Raw genomic sequence first — 27266 nt, forward strand, 5'->3', positions numbered from 1 at the left:
AATCCAAAACAAAAATCAGTGGCTCTTTGTTGTTGTGTTTGTGCGCGTGCAACATACATAAGCATTTGAGCTGATGAAGTGCTACACAGTGATGTTGTATGGCGACACAGTGAAGAGAGGCGAGGGGAGGGAGAAGGTTATCGATTCCTCCCGGCGTAGAGGCCCACAGGAGACAGCAGGGGGAGCGATGGTCAATGAGTGAATCAACAGTGGGTACACGCAGATATGTGTACACACACACACACACACACACACACACACAGGCATGTAATCAGAATTGCCTCTTGGGACAAGTCTGTCAGGCTTTCAGGATAATACAGTACATGTTGCACACAGAACAATGACTCATAATAATGCAATGCACTGTAATAGAAGACAGTATTATACTGCGACAACACACACACACACAGATAAGTCAAATAAGATCTAAAGTCATCAGTCAAAGTACTGAGAATAGAACTACTGATTATGGTTGGCGATCCAGGCCACATTATCATCCGTGTTAAAAGGTAAACTGATATCCATTCAGACTAGGGCTAGGCATGCGAATGTGAAAAACAATAGAATATTTGACGTATTTACAGTAATGAACTTGAGTCGGTTCTGCGTCAACAAACAGAGACTTCCATACGATTCATTCATGATTTGGTTTATGGTTTAAAAGTTGTAATGTCCAAGTCCACACACAAAAAGTAGTCATTGCACCTGATGTACGTGAAGAAAGGCTGATTTCTGTCTCCATGTTTGAACTGTGCATCAGTGGGACTATTTATTCCCCTTGGCATACATGTATGTTTACATTACATTACATTACATGTCATTTAGCAGACGCTTTTATCCAAAGAAACTTACAAAAGTGCAATGTTTACATTATCATCATGGGAATATACATTAATACAAAGCTCAAGTTCAAATGTAATGAACATGTAACAAAACCAACATTTCACTGCTCAAGTAGCGCTGAAGAATAATGACATCGCCTTGAACCCCAAACACCTTTCTTTTTCCCCCTTTTTCTTCTCTTATTTCCTCTCGCATTTCTGCTGTTTCCTACTATTTCAATCCCAGCACTCTCCTGAGAGGCAGTTAGGAGATATGTAGGCAGATCAGGCAGAAAGGCAGATGGTGAAAGCAGAGAGAGAGGGAGATGAAGAGAGAGAGAGAGAGAGAGAGAGAGAGAGAGAGAGAGAGGGAGATGAAGCAAGAGAAAGCAAATGATAGATACTGTGTAAAAGAATAGCCGTGTCCACAGGCAGGCCATGACCAGTCAAGTGAAAAAGCGAACCGCTCACTCAAGTAGGCCAGCTGAGCTTCTCCACAGTTTGCTCTGTGATGACTCTAAATGCACAGTATTCAGCGCTTATTATGTCTGTTCTGGAACACTAAGACTACAGTGGGAGGCTCTGATATGAAGAATGCCTTTACACCCCTCTCTCTCCCTCTCTCTCCCTCTCGCTGCTTTAAGAATTAATGCTGAAGCAGGGGTATCAAACCAAGCATGCCAGAAGCCAAGTTCATGTTCTGGATACAGGAGGATGACTGTAGAATTGCAAACAGTAGCGGGATAGCGGAGCAGAGCAATTAACCCTTAACAAAGGTATATATTGATTTGTAAATAACATTTGGTAAAGTAGGCTTACAGGCAGCATGAGCCGACAGTCTGTGTTTTCTGAGGCGGCCAGAATAACCACACGTGTTTGTTATCATGCAGTAACTCTCCTAAGTTGTTCGAGATGATACAAAATCAATGGGTAATGATGTTTAAAGTTGTCCACACATGACACATCTGTCTCTCTGCAGCGCTCGGCCCTGCAGAGATTCACAATGATGATGATAGCAAATGTTTGAGCGGTGACTTCACGCCACCAATCGCTCCCATGTGAAACTGACCTAGAAACTTTCATGTAGCAAGAGGCTTAATTTAGACATTGCATCACGTTGTCCTAATTAAACCATCTCATCAGTACTGATTAAATGGCTTTTCCTCTTTTTCTGCACACACGCACACACACACACACACACACACACACACGCACACACACTCAAGCACAGCACATTTAACAGCATACACAAACTCAAAAAGAAGAGAGACTCCAATTACACCAATACTGAACCTGATTACGAGGATATGTGTTGTCCTGATGGTGCCCCATGATACTTGCCGAGTGCCTCCTATGCATCATTCGTGTTTAGTGTGACCAGTCAAACCCCCCCGATCTAAGAATCCTTTAAAAACAGAAGCTTCAAGATCTCCCTTATCCTTCAAATGCCCAGTTCAAATGTCACAGTTCTCGGAGACTCAGTCCAAAGCAGCTGACATTTAAGTGACATATCCCACAAACACTTCCTCGCACTCTCCTCTCCTCTGCTGCTTCATGAACCTCCCTCTGTCCTTTCACCCGCCCCTGCCTCTGCATCAGCCGAGTGCAAATGTTCGCCGATGGTTCAGGGATGAGGCGACCTGCAGCACGGACAAATCGGTTGTATTGAAAATACCTGGTTGCCAGGATACCTTGGAACAAAGATCAAAGTGACTCATCTATGGACCATAAAATAGTTGTTTGGGGCTCTGTTAGACACAGTTATACTACACCCACTACTTGTCGAGTGTTTCCTGTGATAGCAGGTGATGCATGACAACCAAGCAGCGAGACCTGTGTGTTATCAGGAGAGGGCTTTGCACATCAGGAAACCCGAGGAAATCATATTGATTCATTAAATGTCCATTTGAAAATGGCAGGTTTGTTGTTGTGTCGGGAAAATGGACGATTTAAATATTAAAGCTACAAAAAGAAAACGTGGCGAGAGTAAGTCAAAGACGGTCTGTAAAAGTAACAGTGACGTGAAGATTAACTGAATGTTTTTGGTTCTCATTTGGCATTAAAACTGTAGTGCGGAACATTTAAAGACAATGTCTTACATTCAAATTGTTTAAGCCCGTCAGCTCCACACAACCCTTTCTTTTTATTTTTTTTTTCCACGTCGTGACATTCCCACACTGCACACAGGAAGTGATTTGTTTACATCAAAACAGACGGCAGCAACAGCGACATTGATAACACAACAGATGGCACTGTGCGCTGACTCTGTATACGCACAAATGCCTCCGCAGTCAGGTCTAAAGGTGTCGCTTCAGAATGATGCAACATTGGTGTATCAGAGATGAGGACAAGCATCTAAACAATACTGCACTAGTGTCACACAACGAAATGACACGAGACAAAATCATAAGTAATGAGTACATTCATCAGCCGAATCAAGAATTCCTTATCAGTTAAAAAAAAAGGCAAAAGAAAATAAAAGTGAATGAGTGAATGATGATTCCAACACATTGGCTCCAATAGTTGTAAATGCATATGATTTTGAGTTTATGTGTGGCGTCTTTTCTTCACCACACATGTTATTGTGTTGTAGTAATGTAAAGTTAAAAAAGAAGCTACAACATCCACACATGTATATGATTAATAAACATCACTTAAACAACAACCAATATTAAAATCCCCTTTTCCCTTCTGTCCACACTGACCTGGAATCTGCTCAGAATTCTCTTGTAGTTCCATTCTGGCTGGCACATTTTCTGAAAATAAGAACAAAAGCTGCAGTCAGGGAATCTTCCCACTGTGCAACGATGTTTAGTTCTTTCTGAGGACAGAACCTCTTCTCTCTTCTTCTGTCTCTCTTTTACGCTCCCCTCCCTGCATCCCTCTCTCCTTCAGCCCATCTAAAAATGAAATAAGAGCAGGTGCTGCTGATGAGAAAAAAACCAACATCACCATAACTGCTGGAGGGCTGATCCACATATGGCTGCCCGCACCCTGCACCCACCGCCGTCCTCGAGCTCTCCACTTGCTGCAATGGTTTTTCCATTTTTCTTCAATATGAGAAAAATATAATCCAGTTTCACGGCCAAACAATGGCATTCCATAAATGTGGACGTTTTGTGACATATGCCAAAAGTAAAAATGTGAAGTTGTTTTTGTGTCATCACCCAGACGTGGACCCGCACAGTCTTTGACTTGGGTTCATTATCAAAAGACATGACGTGAAGGTCAAAATCCTACATTGTGTTGCAATTTTTTTGTCATTTGGTGTTAAATGTAGGCCTATGCCAATGTGGTAGCAGCTAACTCAAAATTGACATGCATGCAATTAGTGATGGGACTTAACTTAAGTTAATCATGGTGAATTTCTATTATCGTGTTCATCGTGATTGAAGAAAAACATCAATATTTCACGTGAGCGACTTGAAAATTCTGTCTCACTCACCCACCAGCATACAGTGCTTCTGATCTATTTCATAACGTGTGTATGGGGATTATTCATTCATTCATCATCTATGATCATATTACATTATTTTTCACTAAAAATACAGTGCATGTATCCTGTGAGTATCTCTGAACACAGACCGAAGGCTACACCTGTTTAAAATGATGAAAGCAAATTTTTTTCAGTAATATTTTGCTGTAATATCGTTACACATAAACTTTTAAAATCACCCCACGCCTACATGCGATCACATGGACCTATTGCAATGATTTCAGTCAGAGATTTTAGAAAGCAAACGCTCACTGTTATTTATTAACTTTTGATAGTAACATTCATTGAGCAGGATGTTTTGTGTGCGAAATGAAATGGGTAGTTTAAGTAATGAATAGCTTAGTCTCGATTATTATTATTAATTACTAGTCCCAGGACCAGTGTGTATGTGGTTGGGAGTGCTGCGTCTGTGTGCTGCCCTCACTGCCGTAGTTCACGGGCTGATGTCATAAAACGAGATGACCTGACAGCGCGACTGGAGATGACTTTGCATCTTGAATGGCAGTCGGAATAATCGGCCTAATACAGTGAGTTTCTGTTTAATGAGAGCCCCTCAGAGTGGATGCCGAGGTTGCTTGGAATAGTTGCTGTTGAATCACGCCGAGATCCTCCATCGCATAAATCATATACTGTATGTACTTCATTTTTAAAAATACATTGTTTTTGCCTGCAACGGTCGTGTCACAGTCGGTTCAATAAACAGTGAGGTCACGGGGCTGCACACACACACACACACACACACAGCTGCGGAAATGAGAGTTGAGAAAACCAAACGAGGCCCTTTTCTCTCTCCATCACTGTCGACGCACACTTTTCAGCTTCTCTCATTGCTGTCGTCCTCTGAGCTCCGCCGTCTCTTGATGACCTCCATTACGCTTCAAATGCACTTCTCGTGTCAACTTTAAAGGACGCTGGGAAATCACAGAGGCCTAATGCACTTCTGAACCACATAATCTCTGATGGCTCCATCATTCACTGTTAAGTTGAGAGCTATTTATTTCACTCATGCAAATAGAGTATGAGGCAAGACACTGAGAGGTGAAATACAGTATCATTATAATGTGATCCTTTGGTAGAGGAAGTCTTGAGCTTAAATATGCAAAGCAGAACTTGTGTGTGTGTGTGTGCATATATATATACATACATATATATATGGGCCATTCTACTGAATTCGTGCAAATTGCTGTCCCACAATAAAAAAACTATTTAACAAAACAATTAAGAATTCAGACCTTCAATATTTACTAAGATTATGTTATGATCTAGGTAAACACAAGACTGTAACTATTTAGTAATTAAGCTAAATATATACAAAATCATCATTTATGCTACCTTCCTAGGTACTTTCTATTGGGAAGTAGTTGTCCCAATCTCTAAGCCCTAAATTTCAATCCATGAAAATAATACTTAAAAGAATTTTGTCATTTTTTCCAATGGTGTATTTTAAAATATATGTTTGGTTTCTTTTAAACAGAATGTAAAACATTTAGATTCATTTTGAAGTTTTTTTTAAATTACAAAACATGCTTTAAAAAATGCTGTCCCACACTTTCATGTCACAACCGTAACACGAGTTGTTTTACCACATGGGTGGAGCCTGGTTTTAGTCACACCCCAGAATTTCTGACCAAGAAATGACACTGCATCCCTGTCCCTCATGGCTGCATGGTGAGATATTACCTCTCATAATTTTTAAGTAAATGGGCTCCAAAGTCTGAAAATCAGCATGTTGCATTAATAATTGTCACAACCGTACACGTATTATCTGCAAGTAAATACACTTTTGGGGGCTCAAAACAAAATATTATGTTTTGTTGTGTGTACAACTGTTCAAACATCTGTTCCTAGCCAATTACTTGTTAGCATGTTTGAGTTATGCTAGGAATTAGCTAAAAATGTCACAACCGTAACAGTCACAACCGTAACAAATTGTAACGTTACGGTTGTGACATAATCATTATGGTAGTGACAACATGTAATGTTCCACATATTTAAGGACATTTTTCATCATTATTATTACATTATACTCATTAAACATGATACTAATAATAATAATAATAATAATATTATTATTATATTTGATTTGTAAAGCACATTTCATTCTTAAGAATCTCAGAGTGCTAAATAATGTTTGATATGATAAGGAAAGAAGGAAAGAGAACGAAACTAGAAACGAAAGAAAGGAGGAAAGATCAAATCTATCAGTGATTTATCTGACAGGGAGCAAAGGAAGGTCAGAAGATCATGGCGAAAAAGACAGCAACATCACAGGCTATTGGTGAAAAGTCAAAGAGAGATGGAGAGATTGTGCACAACTTCCACGCCACCTCCCACACCCTCTGCCACGCCTTCTCCCATGCCGCCTCACCTTCCACGCACTTCTAGTGAGACTGTTACTCCACGCACTTCTAGTGAGACTAATAAGAGACGTTCGAATGCGTGACCACAGAAAAATAAACTTGAATGGAAGAAAGAAAAATATAGAAAACGGTGCCATAGATTGTGCGTGAGGCCAGAGAAGTCAAAATGTTCCGCAAGAACAAAAACTCAGAAGGAAGTATGGCAGCACAGAGTTCCTGCGCATATCAGAAAGACCCTTCTTTTCCATAACACACTCATGCACAATTTGCAGAAAAAAATACAAGTCTGCTAATTATAAAGAGAAACATGGATTAAGAAGCGCATTGACAAGCAGGTTGCTCAGAAAATACAATCTTGTTTCTATGCTCAGAGAAACACTAGGCAGCTCCCACAGGCAGCTCTCAACACGACTGCAGACAACCCACATCTAAAGTTCACCTGTCAGAGACATAACATTTGTGTTTGTAAAATTCACATTAAAAGGCAGGTTATGAGTTAATATTAAGCAATAAGGTTTAGGGGATATAATACAACCTTGCAAACAAAATACTGTGGTCATGAGCAAAACAGTGCAGTCACTACCGTAACACTGAATGTTTTGTAAAATAAAATAAGAATTGAGTCATTAAATAACATTTTATGATAACTATTGGTTAAATATATATTCAATGTAATAACTAATGAACTCTGAGATCTCTATGATCAGTGTAATTCATTTTACAAAAAAGATTGCATTTCAATTTTGATGAGTCTTAAAAAATAAACTTTGAAATATTGTTTAAAAAATAATTTTAAGTGATTTAGTTGTAATACCCTTCATAATAAATTACTAAAATTATTCTTTAGAGGGTGTATGGACACACAATATTAACAGATTAATATAATGGTTTTTATTGCAGTGTGTTGCTGTGTTACGGTAGTGACAAATTTCAGGAGTTGAAAAACATTTCAAGAACAGGCAGACATTAATATATGAAATTTGACTGCGCCTTTACTAGATATGTACCATTGAAATATGGTACAATATATGTATGGACAAGGTTTTTGGAAAAAAACAACTTTTGAAAATGTGTTTCCAACTCTGGACTTTGCACGAATTCGGTAGAATGGCCCATATACATACATATAAACTGACTTACTTACATGCTTTGCCAGAACAGGCAACAGAACATTAGGGGAACACCACAGTCATAGTTGCATAGTTTGATTATTTTGCTGTTATTAATCCATCTATAAATGAATTTGATTAAATATGAGATATTTGGTGTATGAAAGTGATAGGGAAGTGGAAACGTTTGAGAAAATAACATACACAAACTGACAAAAAAGGTTCATTTAACGCCTTAAATTGTGTTTTGGATGCTTTCACCATGCCGTGCTAAAATAAGGGTTCATTTTCATTTCCCTGCACACCTCTGCTTTTCACATGCGTGCATAAACACACTGCTCACTGCAGGGGGAGCCCTTTTTGCTTACATGAACACTGCAAGTGTCAACGGCGTTTTTGTGCAGTGCAGAACTTAAATTTGTTCACTGGGACAAGCCTCCGTGTGCAAAAGCAACACATTGAACAGGAGCACAGAAGTCAGCAGATAAATAAAATCCAGAGAACATTAAAAAAAACAAAACTTGTATTCAAGTTTACTGTGGGTATAAATGGATTCAGTTTATATTGGATATCTATTGTTGGATCTCATCCCAGTATGATCTGGACAGAACGCTCACTTGTCTATTAACATAGGAGACACCTTTAGTTACACCTGTTTCTCAGATGTTATTTCTAAAGATCGGCATCATCCATAGAAGAGCCCATATTGGTCGAGTATAGCGTGTCATTAGCGAGGATGCCGTTGTACTAAGCATTAAGCACATCCTGGGCATCATGCTGCATGCTCACATGCTACAAAGGAAAGTGGAGAGATGAAGAAATGTGGTGACAGATGTCCACGTGTTTACTTGACAGTACATGCAAAAGCTTTTCTTGCAACTCCACAGCAACACACACACACACACACACACACGTGACACAAAAGAAAGATACGAGGGCAATGATGAAAATACTGTCACTGCTTTTTTTAACCGTTCACGTCCTAGTCATTTATTAGAATATTTTCTGTCAGCTTCAGCTCATTTTACTTTGTATGTTTTGTCGTTTTGTCTTTGTTGTGTATTGGCAAAATCCATTCCTACGCAAACTCCAACAGCTCACCCGCAACTCATTACTCACTCTTCGGTCAGAGCAGGTGGAAGTCAGGCGTACACGAGTACACATTACATCACGTCCTTTTAAACATAAATTTCGGACAAATGTATAATGCACCCGTAATTTGTTCAAATAAATTTGAACATACACTCGTGCTGCACCGCTCCCCTAATACACCACAAACGTCATAGTTTCCATTACTTTCATTACTTTATTAGGTCTTTCTACATGGAGTTTGCATGTTCTCCCCATGTGTGTGGGGGTTTTCTCTGGGTTCTCCAGTTTCCTCCCACACTCCAAAAACATGCAATGTGGGGATTAGGTCAATTGGACAATTGGTCCAGGATGTGAACCCGCCTTTCACCCTATGTCAGCTAATTGGCACAGCATCCCCTCGCTACCCTCAGGTGGAGGATATGGATGGATGGTACTTTATTGAAGGTGCTGCTACTGATCTATTCATACAGCATAACATACATTGGGCATCCCATGGCCAAATGGAAAGGGAAGTTGACTTGTAACCAGAAGGTCGCCGGTTCAAATCCCCACCCGGCTGGGGTACCCCTGAGCAAGGTACCCAACCCCAAATGCTCCCCGGGCGCTACTCAGTGTGGCAGCCCACTGATCCTAATTCTAGGATGGTTCAAAATGCAGAGGAATACTTTCCCTAAGGGGATAACTAAAAACTTATAACATACATAACTTGCAGCAGTTCCCACTCCCTGAGTGGGAAGTCACTCCTGTTGTCACTCCTGTTGCCACTCAGGGAGTGGGAAGTCACTGACAACAGGAGGAAGAGCCAACAGCTAAAAAACAATTGGATTACATGTTGTGTTCTTTTCTATTATTATTTACCAGGAACACAAGTCTGTCAACCTGATCGGGATCGAGTGTGAATCACTTTTTATTTACAATACTAACTGCGGATGAGAACACGCACTCAGAACGCACAGATCTTCCTGAAACACATGCGTATTTCTGTGGCAGCTTACTGACATTATTAGTTTATTACAGGGTATTTAGTGCACTTTGTCTTTCTGCATGAAAGCTGGGGGTGCTATCTACAGAGAGAAGAGTCCCCTTTATGTCCTGTGGGCTATGTTGTCATTGTTACGCCCGCAGCTGACATTGTCATACGACATAGTACTAGGCAACCATATGTGCGCCCTCTGCTGGATTCTAAGGGGTACTACTTATATTGGCGCTCATGACATGCAGCCTACACTTCAAGCTTGAACTTTACATCCCACGAATCAAGTAATATAGAGTTTTGAATAAAAAGTGATAGTCCTACATCCTTTAGATGTTTGACTTGACACCATTTCATATAGGTCAGTCTACAGTGGAGGAAGCTGAGGAAAGTCTCATTTTTTTAATGTCATCATATGATCTTTTCATTCATTGGCATTAGAACAAATTATTCCTGCGTGAATAATATACAAATATATATATACCCTTTAAAATAATTGCTGCGCAATTATTTTTGTGTGTCACTGAGTTGTAATCGGGAGAATGGAGCCTCTTTTTCTTTGTCACTCTGCAGATGAGCATCTGTCCTTGCATTCGTGAGCGAGCAGAAACACTGTAACCTAATAATCACTCCAAGCAGAATGTTCGAGAGTGATGTTAAACTGAGGCTCAGTTGCAAAGACTTAGAAGTAATCAAAAACAATCTACTTTCCTCATGACATTGTGACAGTACCTCGAGTTAGTTAAGGTTACACCATGTTGCTTAACAACAACAAAAAAAAAGGTTTGTTGGCTTAGGTGAAGAGACCTGATGGATTTGTCAGTCAGCACCTCACACACACACACACACACACACACACACACACACACACACTCACAAATAACTGAGTGATGTGAGCGTGTAATAGGATCAATATGCAATCACTTGTGTGGTCTGGTTTCACAGTGCATTGACAGGAGCCCTGATATGCTGATTGGGAACAATTAGTGTCCATGAGCAGAGCTAACATGGTTTCGACTGATGATGACTTTATGTCTAAATGCATGTGTGAGTGTGTGTGTCTGTGTGTGTATGTGGGGTGTGTGAGTCATCATCACTGTCAAGCCAAGGCGTTCCATCATCTCTCTGTATCACACACACACATACACACGACGTGCCTAATCCATTTGGCATACCTGCTGTGCCGAGTGTGTAAATGTGTGCGAGACTCTTAGGGTCACAGTTTGTTAGGTGTAGTAGTGTAGTGTAGTACTTTCAAATGACCACCTTTAACTGGTATACGATCACATCTAGTTCATCATTTTACAATTTGGTATTTCTAATGAGGTCTGCAGAGTGTAATCACTGTAATAGAAGCATGGATATTGGTTATTCTTATGAGTATAGCCAGTCAATCAGTTAATGTGACTATGTGTGAGTATATTAAAAAAAGACACATGACTAAGAGACTGATGATCTCTTTATCCTCCTGGTCACATGGTGTAGCTGCGCTTTGAGTCTCGGTCTGAGTGCTACAGGATGTGCAAGTCATTGTACGTTTAAATTTTTATTCACTTCTCAACCTGTGGTGCTGTGCTGCAGGGTCACGATCCTTTCACTCAGCTCAGGTCAAAGTAAGGTTCCCATCAAAACACAACAGCCGTGTTTCAGATAATACCCAGTGGCTGTCGACTGGTGTCTTTTTGTCACTAAAACATAGAAGTAATTTTTGTCTAGGTCTATCTTAGCAGCGATCCCAAAGCAGAACAACATTATGTAACATTGGATCCTTGATATTTGTTCAGAACCAACATCACGATCTTCAACAACCATATTACAAATTACAAATATTGTTTAGCTCTGTTTCCAATAAATTATTCCAAGCTTACTCTTCTTAGAAAACAGCTTCTTAGTTTGTGGAACCCATTTTTTTAAAATTCAGTCATTTTGCACACATGTGCGACATTACTGATCTGTGAAAAACATTTATATTAATATCCTGATACGTATCCTCCGAGCAGCAGCGGACCACACTGAGCAATTATAGCTTATTCAAATATTTATCACTTTCATCCATAAATAAACGACTGTAGAGCAGCAATACCTGACATCACAAATCACACGTATCACAACTATCTCTGTATCTGCGTGCGTTTGTCACGTCTCTCCGCCTGCCCCCACTCTTTTCTGCCTCAGCTGGGATTTTGCAAGAACAGTTGCTGGTCAGTGGGGGATTGGGTCCATCAAAGGCTGAGTCGTGACAAGAGTGTGCGAGTGTTGTGTGTGCTTGTGCCTTAACATGTTTGTGTGTATGTGTATCATCATTTATTCATTACAGTAGCTATTTCCCCCTAAATGCAAAAACATTTCCAGCTGTTATTCTGTTTTATCTTAGATTGCATACGTACTGTAGGCCACCATAGTAAGAGATTTCATTCATAACGACCCAACAGTACTGTTAAATAAAAATAAAAATCATTCAAATACAGTTGTATGATATACACTAAGTTATATAAGTTAAACAAGCTACTAAGAAAATACTATACAGTAGTGCAATGACAGACCAACACCAAAATAAGTAAATAACCTAGAGCCATTTCTCCCTTACTGAAAATCTACTGTGAGCAAAAGTGATAAATATAGATTTTGACTGCTATTGTGTACACAAGGTACAGTTAGTCCCAAGATTAGATGCATTTTATGCATGAAAAATGCAGCGAGACGGCACAGACGGACCAGACTTTTCTCCCAAAAGCCTCCTATTGTCATCCTGACACACTAGGTAAATGACACAGTGTGTGTGTGCGTGCAGGGTGGGGAACTTTATTATTATTTTGACATTATTTTTCTCACTTTCCCAAGAAATTGAGGCAGTATGGAAAACAACAACAGCATAACCTTTTTTTTTTCTTTTACAAAGTTCAAAAGATGGTAAAAACTTTTTTTATAATTGCGGGCCTTAAGGCATGACAAAGAAACAGGAAAGATTTATTTTGGGGCTAATGCTGAAGTGAAGTGTTGAGATTGTGGCATAACTGCAGGATTCTTACACTACCTCATTTACTGCAGGGCTTCTTACGCGTAAACTATTTCCACCAAGGTGCCATTGCTCTCCAGAGGAGACGCTAATTAATCAGCAGCGATGTAAATTGTGAGGTGACTCCACGCATTCAATGCCAGCCTGTTAATGCGTCATGTTAAAACCTGTACATAGTGAGATACATCACTTTGTGAAGTGTGCCAAATTAAAAGCAAACCCATATTTACATGTTTACCTTCTTAAACTGATGGAATTATTCGAGTGTGTGTTCATATTGTTGTACCGTCCACTTGTCATCTTTATGCCACTGATTCGGAGATACAGCTTTTCATCCTGGTTCTCCCATCCCTTCCCCTCAAAGGCTCCAAGGCTAAGTGGAGTGCTTTTCCCTCATGTTGTACCCATGTTAGGCCACTGACGCCAGCTTGTCATTCTCTACTCGTATTACTGCAAGAGAGCGTAGTGCGTCACAGCTCCCGCAACCCACTTCTCTCTGTCAGCCCTCTGCTCTGGCTGATTGACACTGACGTTGCCAGGCATTAGTATTTCTGGCGGAGTCCCATGGGGACAATGTGAGCGTCCAGACACTGGTCTTCCATTTGGAGACGCATGCATAATGACTTCCATCCCATTATTTTTTGTCTCTCTCTTGCTTCTTCCATTTTTGCTCTTTCATGTTTTTCCTCTGAAATCTTCCAGATGACACTTCTCCAACATTTCTCTTCAAGCAGCACTTTTAGCTGCACTTTTTTGTTTATTTTAGTTTGAATTTCGTTTGTTTCATCCTCTCACAACAGAAGACAGAACAGCACCAAAAAAAAAGAAAGAAAAGGAAAATGCATCAAAGACAATTGCAACAAAAGGGCAGTCCAAACAAAACTTTATATGGAAAAAAATAAATAGAAAAAAATATATATACGATTTTCAGTTGCCCGGTTTACTACTTCCTTGTTTTAAGACAGTGAGAGAGGGCTGTCAATATTATTAGTCTAACCTTTATATCGACTCTATATAATAAATGTGAGTACTTTTTGTGGAAATACTGCATTGTGTGAACTTTAACAAGTACAAGTACAATGTTTCCACGGCTTTAGTGATTCACACTCTGGCCCGACGTCTGTGTTCAAAGTTCCAAACTATTTACACCAGAATTCTTTGCAAGAAGAAAACTTGTATTATTTTTAGATTCAAGGGCAAAAATAAATATGGTTGTTTATCAGAGCAATTTCTCCGCAGGGACTTCAGCCCAGACCTTCTAGTAGAGGCCTGTAAACACAGAGTATTTCTCTCCATTATTTAGTTTAACACATGACATCTGAGAGACCAGCGACTAAAAGAAAAGTAAATCTATAGAAAGAAAGTGGCTCTTCAGGGTAGACTTGTCTTCGGGCTAAACCAAAGACACTCAGCTTCATCCAATAATGTCTTTCTCATTGAATTCCATGTTGAATGAGATTGAAGCGAGAGAGAGACAGAGACAGAGACAGAGACAGAGAGACGGGGGTGATGGAAAAAAGTGGGAGGAGAGCAGAGTCAGAGAAAGCAAATGAAAGAATCACAATGACATTAGCACAAGCTGCATCAAGCCTAAGAGAACGAAACGTGTGTGTGTGTGTGTGTCCGATCATGAGTAAGCGATCAAGAAAGGCAGAGATGGAAAGGGAGAGAGAGAGGCAGAGAGAGAGAGAGAGAGAGCAGTGCACACAGTGCTGCACACACAGCACAGCCTTGGGCTAACTCCTTCGTCTGCTCATCTTTGTGATGCTTTACCACTGCAGCTCACAGAGAAAACAGGCTGCCATTTATAGCATGGATCCAATTATCTCTGAATATTAAAACTTGACCTGAAATGGACTCGTTACCTGGTTCAACATGCCCCACACACACACACACAAAAAAAGAAGTCTTTGATACACATCAAGCACTGAAGCAAATGAATGTACGATGCAGTTAAATGCCACATTCATATTCCCATTTTGTTAAATCTTGGACCAATTGACAATCTATGTCATTTCAATGCGGCAACCGCGCCGCTGTGCATGTTTGTAAATGCAATGTAATCAGGCAAATTAGGCCGCCACGGTACACTACACGAGGCACGCTTGAGAGCAAAATGAGAAGTGGTTAAATTTTATTTTTCATGACTAATCTCATTACAGCATCGGATCACGGCTGACTCGCACTCTACCTGCCTGATGAATAAGGAATTGTTGTAGCTGACATGATTAGCATCACAAAAAAAGGAAGAAGAAAACGTGTTTGAACGAATGTCAAACCAAAGTCTTATAATATCTGACAAACTCTCTATGTGCTCTCTAATTATCCGTTCATTGTCTACTGTTTAATCCTCCACATGAGCGTCGCAGGGCGCTGGTGCCAAGCTCAGCTGACATAAGGCAAAAGGCAGGGTACACCTTGACCATGCCTCTGACCAGGTGGTCAACATGGTGGTCACTATCCATAGCACTGTGGAGAGCATTAACACACTCGGCAGGTTTACGTGCACGTTAAAAGTCCGACTTTAGTAAGACTAAGACAATCATTTGGTTTTCTTACTGTCATGCAAACACGTTAGTCCAAGTAAACGCAAGCTAGACTTAATCGGACTAACATACCTGGATAATGCGATTCATAGTCCGATTACTCCAGCCTTATTACACTTCGTTGGAATAGAGTGGAACTTGGCGTTCTGTGCATGCACCAAAATTTCCTCCCCAAATGTTGCCTTTTGCGAGAGCAAAGGCAACATTTATGCCGTACAGGTCAACAAGAAACTCCTTCCATATGCACTAGCTTACAGAGAGATACAGCGCCACCTACAGAGGCGGAGTCAGACGTACCCGGCCAATAAATCCTTTTTCTCCTCCGCATGTATACTCAAACTTGGCAAGTTGTCCAATTGTCTGTCTTAGTCAGACTACGGCCTTAGCTCAACTAAGCTGTGCATGTAAACGTACTGACTGACCACTAGGGGAGGGGATTTTGTGTTATTTTTGTGTCACCTTTGTGTCATAGTATATAATGTATGTGCGTCTTCTAAATGAAGTCTTCATTCATATAAACAAATAATGGTTTAGTAAGTTTATATCTGGCCTGATGTCACAATTCAAAACAGTATTTTATTTTCATGTCCAAGGGGATGAAACACAGAGTTTGGATGAGTTGTGTTTTTGTGTTGCATTTTTTTTAATGATCTGACTCACGGAAAAGTAGATTGGAGTGAGTCTTTGCCAAATAAGGACGGACGTGAACCTGGAATATTCATATAAACATGGTTCTCTTTAGTCCGTCCACTACGTCGCTGCCAAATCCGTGTATACTGCAGATTTGAAAGTGAAATGGGCCACACATCTGTGGAGCTGAACCTGGTCTGGTTTCAGCGTGGCTGTGCTGGGATGATTGAGAATTCAGAGAAGGCAAATCAGGACTGGAGCCAGGCAGAGACACCAGCGCGCATGCACACACACACACACACATCAGCAGTGTCTTACATAACACAGTGAGTGATGGCAGCTGAGGACATAATAATACTGCCTTTGGCGTTTGTCCTGTGAAAGTTGGACAGGAAGGAAATCGGGTAAGTAGGGGAGAAAGGAGAGAAAGACAAGCAGATAAAAGTGACAAAAAAGAGAGGGAAAGAAAGAGACGTAAAAAACATTGTTTTGCTTGTTTATTTTTTTGACAGCAGATGCCAGTAAGATGAAAATATTACACAAAATTAAAGCTGCAATCCAGTAAATTTCAACTAATAGTGCAGCTTATATTTGAGAGACTATGACGCATTAAAGATCTACTTAAATAATCTACTTAAATACTTGAATGTGGCCTTTTCTACAGCCTATTTTTCAATTCAATAAAAGGAAATCTAAAAAAACAAAGAAACACATGTAGCCTCACAGTATCAAAGACAAATTGACATTTTTTAATCTTAAAAACAAACAAAGAAATGCTGATCAGAAACATTTCTTACATTTCTGCTGAGGTTAAAACAAGACATACTGGAGATAAGGAACAAAAACACAAACCACCTTTCAAACGTTCCATCATAGTCACTTTCTCTTTGAATAAGCACTCGCTTGTTTTAACCGTGATATATTGGATACATTAGATAAATATGACTTCATACCACGGGGATTTGATGTGAACTTATCTATAAAAGGTTTAGCGATGTCCCAATTTCAGATATATTACTTTCAAATATCTTACATCCCCAAATTTTGAGTTTTGGAGCAACATACGGTAGGTAGGTATTCTACAGTTGTAGAAATAAATATCGCAGCGTACTGATGTAATGGCACCAAAACAATCAAACACACATTTAATATTGTAGGTCTGATCTTTTCTTTTAGGTTGTTGTTTTATTCTCGAAGATGAAAACATTTGGTCAACTTTAAGTTTTCCTTAAACTGAAATTATACTAAAATGAAAATGAAAATGAAATTAAACTTTCAAGCTAATAGTGTTCTATCAAAAATGGCATCATATTTGAAAAGGAGTTGATTGATGTGTGATGAGATAAAATGTTGTTATCCTCTGATACTGATACTTTTTTTTATATTGAAATAAAATAAATAACAACAAAAAAAAACAACAAAGCACAATGCATTTTTCTCTTCCAGATGAGACCACAAGTGAATTTATTGTCTCTTCACACAGACAACCCTTGGCAATTAACTGCTCGATGTACGTCATCAAAGTGTGTCTGCAGTGTGTGTGTGTGTGTGTGTGTGTGTGTGTGTGTGTGTGTGTGTGTCAGAGTGAGAGTGTGTGATGGGTATGTGTGCATTATGAGGGATAATGGAAGGGAAAAACACTCCCAGATGCATGTGATGCAATTATACCCTTGATTATCTGATTGGGTAATCTACAGGCAGGCTGGAAGCGTCCAAAAACAAACACACTATCGGCAGACTGTTGACCGAGTGTAAACCACTAACAAGGACACACACACACACACACACACACACACCTGTATTTGAGCATGTGCTCAACGGTGCATGGAGACAGTGAACACCAAACAATAAGACTGCGAGGAAAGCAGTGGTGCGTTTCCATTCATCACAAAAAAATGATTTACACACAGTCATGCAACATGTCTCCACTGCTAGATTATAAAGCAACCGCTCCTGTGTCACATGATCATTACTGTAATATCAGTGTGCCGCTAATCATTATCAGTCGTAACTTGCAAGTTACAAGACGCAAAAAAAAAAAATCACCTACAAACTATTGTGACTTGAACGCGTGTGGGCCACGTCGTCGTGACGCCGCCGTGGACAACGGTGCACCAGCAGCCACGCTGATGAACTTGTGTGTGTGTGATGGAGAGAGAGAAGAGGGAGAGCAAGAGAGAGTCACTGCTTGAGTGGGTCAGTGATCTAACCCACAATGACACTTCCACCCAGTCTGAATAGAAGTCCCACTTTATGAGGACACAGCACGTCTGGGAGCCTCACCAAGGTCAGGCTCTTTGTCTGTGTGTGTGTGTGTGGCCACACGTGTCTTTCTGTAATGCTTGTTATGCACACATAATTAATTTTAAACAATACCCATCAAAGACATAGAAGGAGGAAATTAGTTTTGCCAGATAGATAGATAGATAGAATAAACTGCTGTTCTTCATCCTTATATTTATTTAAAATGCGTATTTTGTATATTCTTTGAAACTAATTTATGCTTTTACTCTGCTTTACCACATATGTTAGACTGTTCCATAATTTCACCCCCAAATTATTTCTTGCTGTGAATATTATTTGCACTCTTTTAAACCGAATCAGATCCGGACATAATAATATATAATAAAATAATAATAATAATAATGGCATTAACACTGTAGTGTTGTCAAATGGGGTATGTGAAGCTGCATGTCCACCAAGCACCACCAGCACGGTTGATTTCAAAACAGTAATGCTTAGAGCAGTGAATCCTGATCCAGCTTTCATTTCCACCGCAGGGTGTGTGGGCCAGATGGTGATAGCAGCATCAGCTTGGTGAATAGCGTGACATCATACTACTACAGTATAGCCCGCCGATAGATTCACGTGGCTCAGAACACACTGCTGTGTGCTGAAATTGTTCACACACAGTAAATACCATGACCTTGAATCGCTTCTTCATATACTTACAACTTGAATCTGTCATTTATAAACACTGACAAATGTCTGTTACATTCAAACCATGAGTTTGAGACCATGCACATTACCAGCCCCGCAAGACTCGCTCTGCGGTTCCCAGCGTAGGAGTGTTTGGATTTCATGTCGTCCCCAACAACATTTTCGCACACACAGGAAGTGATTCTTTTTATATCGAGACAGATGCACGACAAGTAAAGTGAGACAAAGGATTTGGATGATAATTCTACTGCTCAAAGGTCTTATGGCAGTTTAACGGGATAAAATGCTTCTAACCCTTCACCCGCCGTCTGATCGTATATTTGTCAGGATGCAGCATATAATTAATGCTATTAATATCATTTATGTTCCTGAGCATCAAATACACAGCAGCCTTAAATATTGTGTATTTTGAGGGTTTTTTTCCCCCCAGTTCCATTCCTGCAGTCGTCCGGAAGTAATGATTTTCTTCCAGCCAGTCACCAGCAGCCTGTCGTGTGTCTCTCTCCACCCCTAAGGTGCCAGACCACTGTGCTAGGTACCCTTCACAACTTGGCGAGTGGAAGCGGAGCTTAAGTACTGTTTATAAATATTGCCTCTTGTCCTCTCTGAGTGAGTTCAGTGCTTGCAACCCTCTCTGTGCGGCAGAGACGGAAGCAGAGACGGGACATTTTACACTTTGTGAAATGTGGGACCTACACTGTTTGAGTTTCTTCAAAGCTAAAAGTGGCAACTGTCATGAAAATAAAATCCAGTTTTCATATACTGATGAGACAGACTGACTGACAGACGGATCGGCATATGGACAGGTCTAGACTGTGCTTGTCGATGCTGCCCAGGTTAACCACCCGCCCATCCCCCCCGCCTCTCACCAGGCATATTTTGGAGCTAAAACACACCATTGAATCAAGTAACAAGGCAATCCTTGTCCAAGGCCACCAAACCTCATGTGGACAGCTCGCAGAGAAGTCTGTGTGTGTGTTCCTGTATGGGTATCTTTGTGAGGACCAAAAAACTAGGACACTTTGGCTGGTCCTCACTTCCACCCCTTAAAGAGGCTTTTTGAGGGTTAAGACTTGGTTTTAGCCTTAGGGTTAGGCATTTAATTGTGGTAGTTAAGGTTAAGGTAAGGGACTGGGGAATGCATTATGTTTAACAGGGTCCTCACTTCGAAGGCTGCACGAACCTGTGTATGTATGTGTGTGTCGTCTAGGTATTACTTATCTTGTGGGGCCCTAAGTCACTTTAAAGAGTCACATTATGGCGACCTAACTTCATGAAAATGGATAATAACTCATTACCTTTTAAGATGAAGACGATATGGTCTCCAGGAAATGAATGTGTGCTCAGTGAATGGCCTCTGAAGTCGCGGAGAAGTGTGTAGTTGTGTGTGTGCACAGTCGTGTCCAGTCAGGTTCAGTTATTAGCTGCTGCCTTTTAGTAGGAAGCCACGGGGATCACACTCTCAGGCCTCCCTCTTCTCTTTTCTGTGTGAACATATGGCACAGAGCCACGTTCACATTATGTGGAGACAGACGCACGCTGTCACACAAACCATATGCGATGTACACAAATGTTGGAGGAGTCTGTGTGAGGCCTCAGACTCAGAGCTTCGGTGTGTTTAGATCAGCAGCAGAGCGCCTGAACACAGGGACCAGATAGTTGTCCTTTTACCATCAACACTTCTGCTGTGCTTGGCAGCAAATCTCCTCTCACTCCCCGTCTTATCCTCACCCTCCCCAGCCAATCTTTCAACACTCGCTGCCTCCCCTCCCCTCCTCTCCTCTCCCTCCCTCTATGCCATGCAGCAGCTCCTTCATTAGGTCCCCTCTAGCTAGATTGCCCCTCCGTCTCTTTCGCTCTCACACACACTCACTCAGTCAACCGCATTTTAGCCGTCTGCCTGCTGCTCGAGGCTGGATGCAGCCTCCGCTCATGCAACGGTGGCGCTTTCTTCGCAGCTGCACCTCAGGCGACACAAACCCGGTTACTTAAACGTTCCGTGGTCAGTAGCATTGGACAAAAAGGGCAAAACTGTTGATCACTATGAAAAGTGTTCAGTCAATATTGGTATTTTTTGCAGAAGATGAGTGAAACCAGTTAATTGTGGTTTGTAGACTTCGCCGTGGTCAGAAAACAACAAACACTTGCACGAACATTTCACACATTTGAGGAAACATTCCCGGCAATTTTGTGTTTGCAAAGTGCATCATTATTATATTGATGCACACGGAACCTTTGTTTTATTGATATTGGGGAAATGCATATCACCATTGCTTTGAGTTGCATACCGAGGTCATAAATGTCATATAAAGTCATAAAAAATATGAAAGATTTTAAAAATGAGGTGTTATGTGATGTAAAATTCTGCAATATTCTCTGCTCTGAGATGCTGAGGGCGTGTGTGGGAGCCAAACACACTGGACTAGTGGACTGAAAACGTCAATTGAATTTTTTTATGGCACATCCGTTAAAAAACAATATATCCTAAAACAAAATTATTCGACATATTGTGCGCAAACCACAGCACTGATGTAGCTACAGTCCTGCTCTCTCTCTTGCTCTCTTTCTGTAGCAGTGTTACCTTCAACCTCACAGCAGGAGTCTGTTCTTCTTTCTCTTCTTCTTCTGTACTTCATTTCCTCGCCTTTAGGAATTTTAAATAAAGTGTCAGAGCCTTTCTGTGTAGTTGCATCGAGGTAACACACATTTTCAGGACAATGACATCTCCAAAAGCTAGTCACCCGAAGGCAGTCGTGTAGGAGCAGGTGCAGTTACTCACAAGTGAACAGCAAACTGCTGTTTGAGGAGGAGCTATGCTAACTATGGCTCCAGTGCATCATCGAGCCACGTTTAAGACGCACCTCAAAATCCTCAACAGAAGACTGGAAAGAAACAGTTTTCATTCATTACTCCGCTATTCTTTACCTCACTGTTAATTTGTTCACATGTTCTCAGCCAACTGTTTCCACACATACATAATGTGTGAAGAGGACAAACTGTATTTGCTTTGCAGGGACTGAAACAAATACACACACACACACACACACACACACAGTACAGTAGCTCTCTTGTTTGTTTGTGTGACGTGTGCAACAGTGAGGACTGTCTCTTGTGTCGTATGATATTTGTAATAACGCTTACATTTAACACAACAAAAAAGCAACGTGTTGATTGTACAGTTTTCTGTACAACATCACGTAGTGACAACTTGAAGATGACTTACGGCGCTTTTCCACGACACACTTCTAGCATGACTCGGCAGTGATGACACTCCCTGCCAATCAGTGGCCAGCCATCTAACGACATCACATTTTAGTATCCACTCAGCTCACTTTGAACCTCACCAGAGCAGGTACTAAAAAAGTATTAGGTACCAGGTACTCTCCCTAATGGAGAAGCAAAAAAAAAAAGGGGAAATGTGCCATTAGTCCAGTATGTTACAATATATAAAAAAAAAAACAGTAAAACAAACTGCATAAATAGCTGTACACAAAAACTTAATGTGCTTTTAATGTGGCGGACTACTGCTGTTGGTGTGTGGCCTTTGACCTAAAACTTCCTTTGAGCTCTGCTCATAATTAGTTTCCTCCTGTCACTCACTGCAGACCACAAAAACAAGGAAGTGGAAGAAGTATCTCGGGGCAATCTCGTAAGTGTACAGTCGTGCTTAACTTTAAAATATATATACAAATGTCTTACATTCTAACCACTGCTGATTAAGCCTATCAGTGCCAGTGCGAGCGATGTATCGGCAACAGAAGCTACACATTGGAAATAAACGTGCAAATGTAATGTGTGAATCTAAAACGTTAATTTACATGACTAAAAATGCATAAACTATCTGATTTGTAGGAATGAACTATATTATCAGCACAATATCAGTATCGGTCGATATTAAAGTGTATTATTGGATATCGGCAAACACACTAAGATCCCCTGATATGATTTATGACTAAAACAGTAGGCTGACAAGGCTGCTACCACCTTGATTTATATACTTGCTCCCTCTCCAACTATTACTTATTCTGCACAATGAGGAAAATGTATATCTTATTTCACAAATACTAATAAAAAAAAATAAAAAAAAGTAATCCCAGGTTTTATATTGCATGTCAGCATATATTTTCCCCTTCCAACCGTTGTTAAAACCTCATCTGCTGACATATAAAACTGTATTCTCCAAAGGAGGCTATAATAAGCCTGATGCCACACGGAGTCAGATACTGTAACTCCGGCAAAGGGAACAGGTTGTGTGTCTCTCTGGGAATGAATGTGCGTCAATGAAAGAATGTGGGCCTTCCCTCAAATAGATTTCCGAGCACATGTTTCTGCTTTAAAATCTGCCTCCCTCCCTCCCTCCCCTCTGTCCCCAAACTCCCGCCCGACACTGATACTGTATATGACGATGAGATGGTGAATATGTTATGCAACACAATATTGCTTTATTCAAGCATGACCTCTATTTCCAAATGACCACTTACATGAAAACTAGGTTACTTCACAGTGTGTGCACGACATGAATAATGTTGCTAACTTCTTCGACACGTTTTATTTATGGCCGTTGTTATCGTAGAGCAAATGCTCCCCTTTTTTTTCTCCAAAATTTCACACGTGACCCAGAAACCACCAGCAGAGGCCCCTTCCTCCAAAATCTCCATCCCACCGAGACCTTCACTGAAAAACAAACAACCTCCAACCAAGTCAAATTGATGTCAAAATCTCAGACACTTTTATTACAGAGCATATTTTTTATTCTTGCTGTGTTTATTTATTTATTTATTCATATATTTATATATTAAAGTGTGGCAAAATTTTACTTTTCCGTGTTTCAGCCACATTCATGTTTGTTTTTTTTAGTGCATGAATTATTTTAGCAACATTTTTTTTTGTTTTAGTAAGGTAGAACATAAATAAAATGCTTGGAACTGATGGTGAGGAAAAAGATGCTAAAGAAATGTCTCGTATCTGCAATATGGGCAAAATGATGACCTTAAAAATAATAAAGCAAAAACATACAGTATATAACAAAAATAAAGAATCATGGAGCCGAGCCAGCGATATTTTCCAGCCTCCAGTTGAGCAGAGTGTCTGTCTTGCCTCCGGCTTGGCAGACTGCACCAGCCTGCTTCATAAATACTGCACAACTGACGCTTGATGAAAAACCCCCCCACTTCGCTCAGGTACAACTGCACTCCAGAGAGCTTCTTTATCTACAGTCAGGATAATCTCTACATGCAAAACCCGGGAAAGACTTTGGGAAAGGAAGATAGAGAAAGACAATGTCATTAAGTAGTTTGACTCTTTTGGTAAATGTCTTGAACTGTCTGAATACATCGTGCAAAAGGGGCACACATGTATAGTAAATGTAAGTATTACAGTTATTGTTTTAAACAAACTAATAATTAATATGACTATAGTAGGGGTTGAACTATATATCGTAACTCTATCGCCATCGCAAGATCAATGTGCGTGATATACACATCGCAAAACAACCGCAGTTCAGATATTTATGTTCGAGGATCGCTTCTCATATTACAGTATCGACATTTTAGTCATTTGTGGTAAATGTGGAGTTTATCACTGACAGGAACACATCGGAAAGTTTTTGGGAAGTTACTACACTATCACAATCTAGTTTAAATGATACTCCTCTTACCTATCATCAATTCCTTTCACCCTGGCCTTCAAAATAAGAGCCACTGGCTTCGGCCACAACAACTTCCTGTATGAATCTTGTTCATTTAATTCTAGTTCATTTGTGTCTGTTTTTGTTATATGTATAATTTATCTTCATCTTATTTTTTACTGTACGTCACAAATGTGTGTTTTTACTTCTATCTATCTCATTGTATTATACCATCGCCGGTCAAACTTCCAGTTCCACCAAGGAAGCATGAAAAATACAATGACCAACAAAATGTGATCTGCATCACAAGATGTGCTTCTTGCTCTTACATTTAGTTTAACGCAGCAGCTGCAGCAGCAGCTAACTGTTTTAGCACATGGGTTCTGACAAAGAATGGTATGTTTTTCAACCAATGTGACCCATGGGTTTCATTTTGAAGCCTCAAGTTTAGTATGTTGGCCAGTTTTGAAAACCAGAAGTAACTTAATAAATTATTTGAAAAGAGAGTTGAAGCCTGATTGAGAGCTCAACGACTGCCTACACCAACAGTCATGGTGTAACGGCCCCAAAAATGTCATTTTATGTTACTAGAAATGGGGCCATAATGATGTTATAGACATATAACAGACCATAACCCACCAGGGAATATGTTTACTTGTTTACTAATAATGTATTAGTTTATTAACGTATGCTGTATACATTGTATATGTACTTGTTAAAAAAGCACAATAGATCCTGATCTCTGAAAACTCCGAAAGTATGTTGTTGGCACCTAAAGTACAATAATGTTTCTCCCATTTCTACGTTCTACTGACCGGGCCCACACATTACAACAGCAGTGCCACACAAGGACACACATCATTTCTGTTCCAGACATGACAGGGTAGAAAGGCTAATGGAGCTGTTCTAATGGTTCAGATAGTCCAGTAACTCAGTGTTCCCTAGATACCGGTCAGCAATGAACAACCAGGCACTGAGAGTGTGACAGCTGATGTGAGATCAGCTTCACTTTCAAATCATTTGTGAGATGGAATGAAGTGTGATTCCAGATCAGGGCACTCAAACACCTAGATGTGCTCTGCTCCAATGGGGCCTTGCATTTCTCACTTTAACCCACACAGAATGAACACATGCTTCTAATGGAAACAATAATTTCAGGCTTCTTCTTCATGAAACGTTAAATCAGTAGAGAGGTTGACCGAACACCTGGGTTAGAAACACCACTACACTGTCTTTATTTATATAAATTAAACTATATATAATAATATATAATAAGCAATATAAACTTGAATAACACACATATGTAGATTGTAAACATGATAACAGTTGTAGTACAAAATACTAACTATAAACAGTTACCGCTAGATGAAAGTTTAGTTAGTTGTTTAATACAAAAAAAATAAAATTTCTAAAGCTAAAATGTGATATGTGGGTGCACACAAGGTATCAAACTCCAAAAACCAACAGACGCATCACCCCACTGGGCATGTCACTGTTGTGTAGCTGTACATACGTCTAAGATTTCACCCTTTCAACTAAAATTACACCACAAATCAAAGTGGCGAATTGGCTGCCTCTTTAATTACTGCTACTACAGTTCCCTTTTTCGAATAGATGTGACACAAACTCACCGTCTCACTGAGAATCCCCACTCTACTGTACACTGCACATACAGTCGGCCTTGACACAATTGACGTCGCCCCACTGCCGGACACTGATTGGTCACTGAGTGTCGTCACAGGAAGAGATGTCCGAGACAAGAATCAAGCCAAACAAAGCCCAACTGTAGATCACTTAACAATCCTAAAAACGTGGGTTAATCAGCGACAATTTGCAGGGAAATGTCTAAAATCTCAATATTTAACAGGGTAGTCTGGTGTATTTAGCGACAGCACTGCTGAAAGCCTGCAATCGCGAGCAGCATCACAAACCCCTGGACTCTGTGTTCCGGTCATGGAGGAAGTACTGAACTGATTCTAATGATTCAGTTACACTGAAAACAAATGCTTTACAAGTCACTAGTTAGCGTGTGACGCGTGTAAAATAAAGTCACAGCAGTTTAATGCAGCCGTGCAGTGATGACTCCGCCCACATAGAGGAGGTTCTATATTGTAATGAAAACACAACTTAAACCGTGCCCAGGAGAGGCAAGGCGAGTCGAGCTGGGACCATAGGTGGAAAAGGGGCTGAACTTTCAGCAGAGGAGACATTCATTGATCAGTTTCGCATTCCACCTTATTTCAGTGGTCCTGGATCTACATAACAACGTATCTAAATAAGTTAATTGGGACATATTTGCTTTAAATTATCCTTGAAAAACATAGTTTTAAAACATAGATAGTGTCCAGAATCGGCCTGGATTTGCAACAGTCTCCCCTGGTGCAGAATTTAATGTGGATTTGTTTCACTTCAGTGAAAACATGGTGGAGAGCAGTGACGGCGCGTTGGAGGTTTTTCAGGATTAAGTCTGCAGTGTGGTTTAAATTTTTACTAAGAACAAAGAAAGTATTGTGGTTTGTCTGTTTAACTTGTTGATAACTTTAGCAACACAGTGAAAGCTCGACGCGACATGAATCATTACACCTGCACGTTTGTCCACACAAGGATAAGATGATGACATGTGGATTCCAGAATAATCCTGAACATTGTCAAGTTTA

General features: G+C 40.3%; 1 protein-coding gene across 2 annotated transcripts in view; it reads right to left on the reverse strand.

Annotated features, from left to right (window-relative positions):
* The window catches only part of pde3a (phosphodiesterase 3A, cGMP-inhibited), a 46638-nt gene that overhangs the window by 16416 nt on the left and 2956 nt on the right, over nt 1–27266 (reverse strand). The window contains exon 2 of one of the 2 annotated variants that reach the window (XM_044015289.1): nt 3527–3577. The exons of the other annotated variant lie outside the window; for it this stretch is intronic. Coding sequence (XP_043871224.1) covers nt 3527–3577 — 51 coding nt within the window. The remainder of the gene's footprint in view (nt 1–3526; nt 3578–27266) is intronic. 2 annotated transcript variants of the gene reach the window in all.

The sequence above is a fragment of the Solea senegalensis genome, unplaced genomic scaffold (assembly GCF_019176455.1).
Source record: "Solea senegalensis isolate Sse05_10M unplaced genomic scaffold, IFAPA_SoseM_1 scf7180000013203, whole genome shotgun sequence".
NCBI lineage: Eukaryota > Metazoa > Chordata > Actinopteri > Pleuronectiformes > Soleidae > Solea > Solea senegalensis.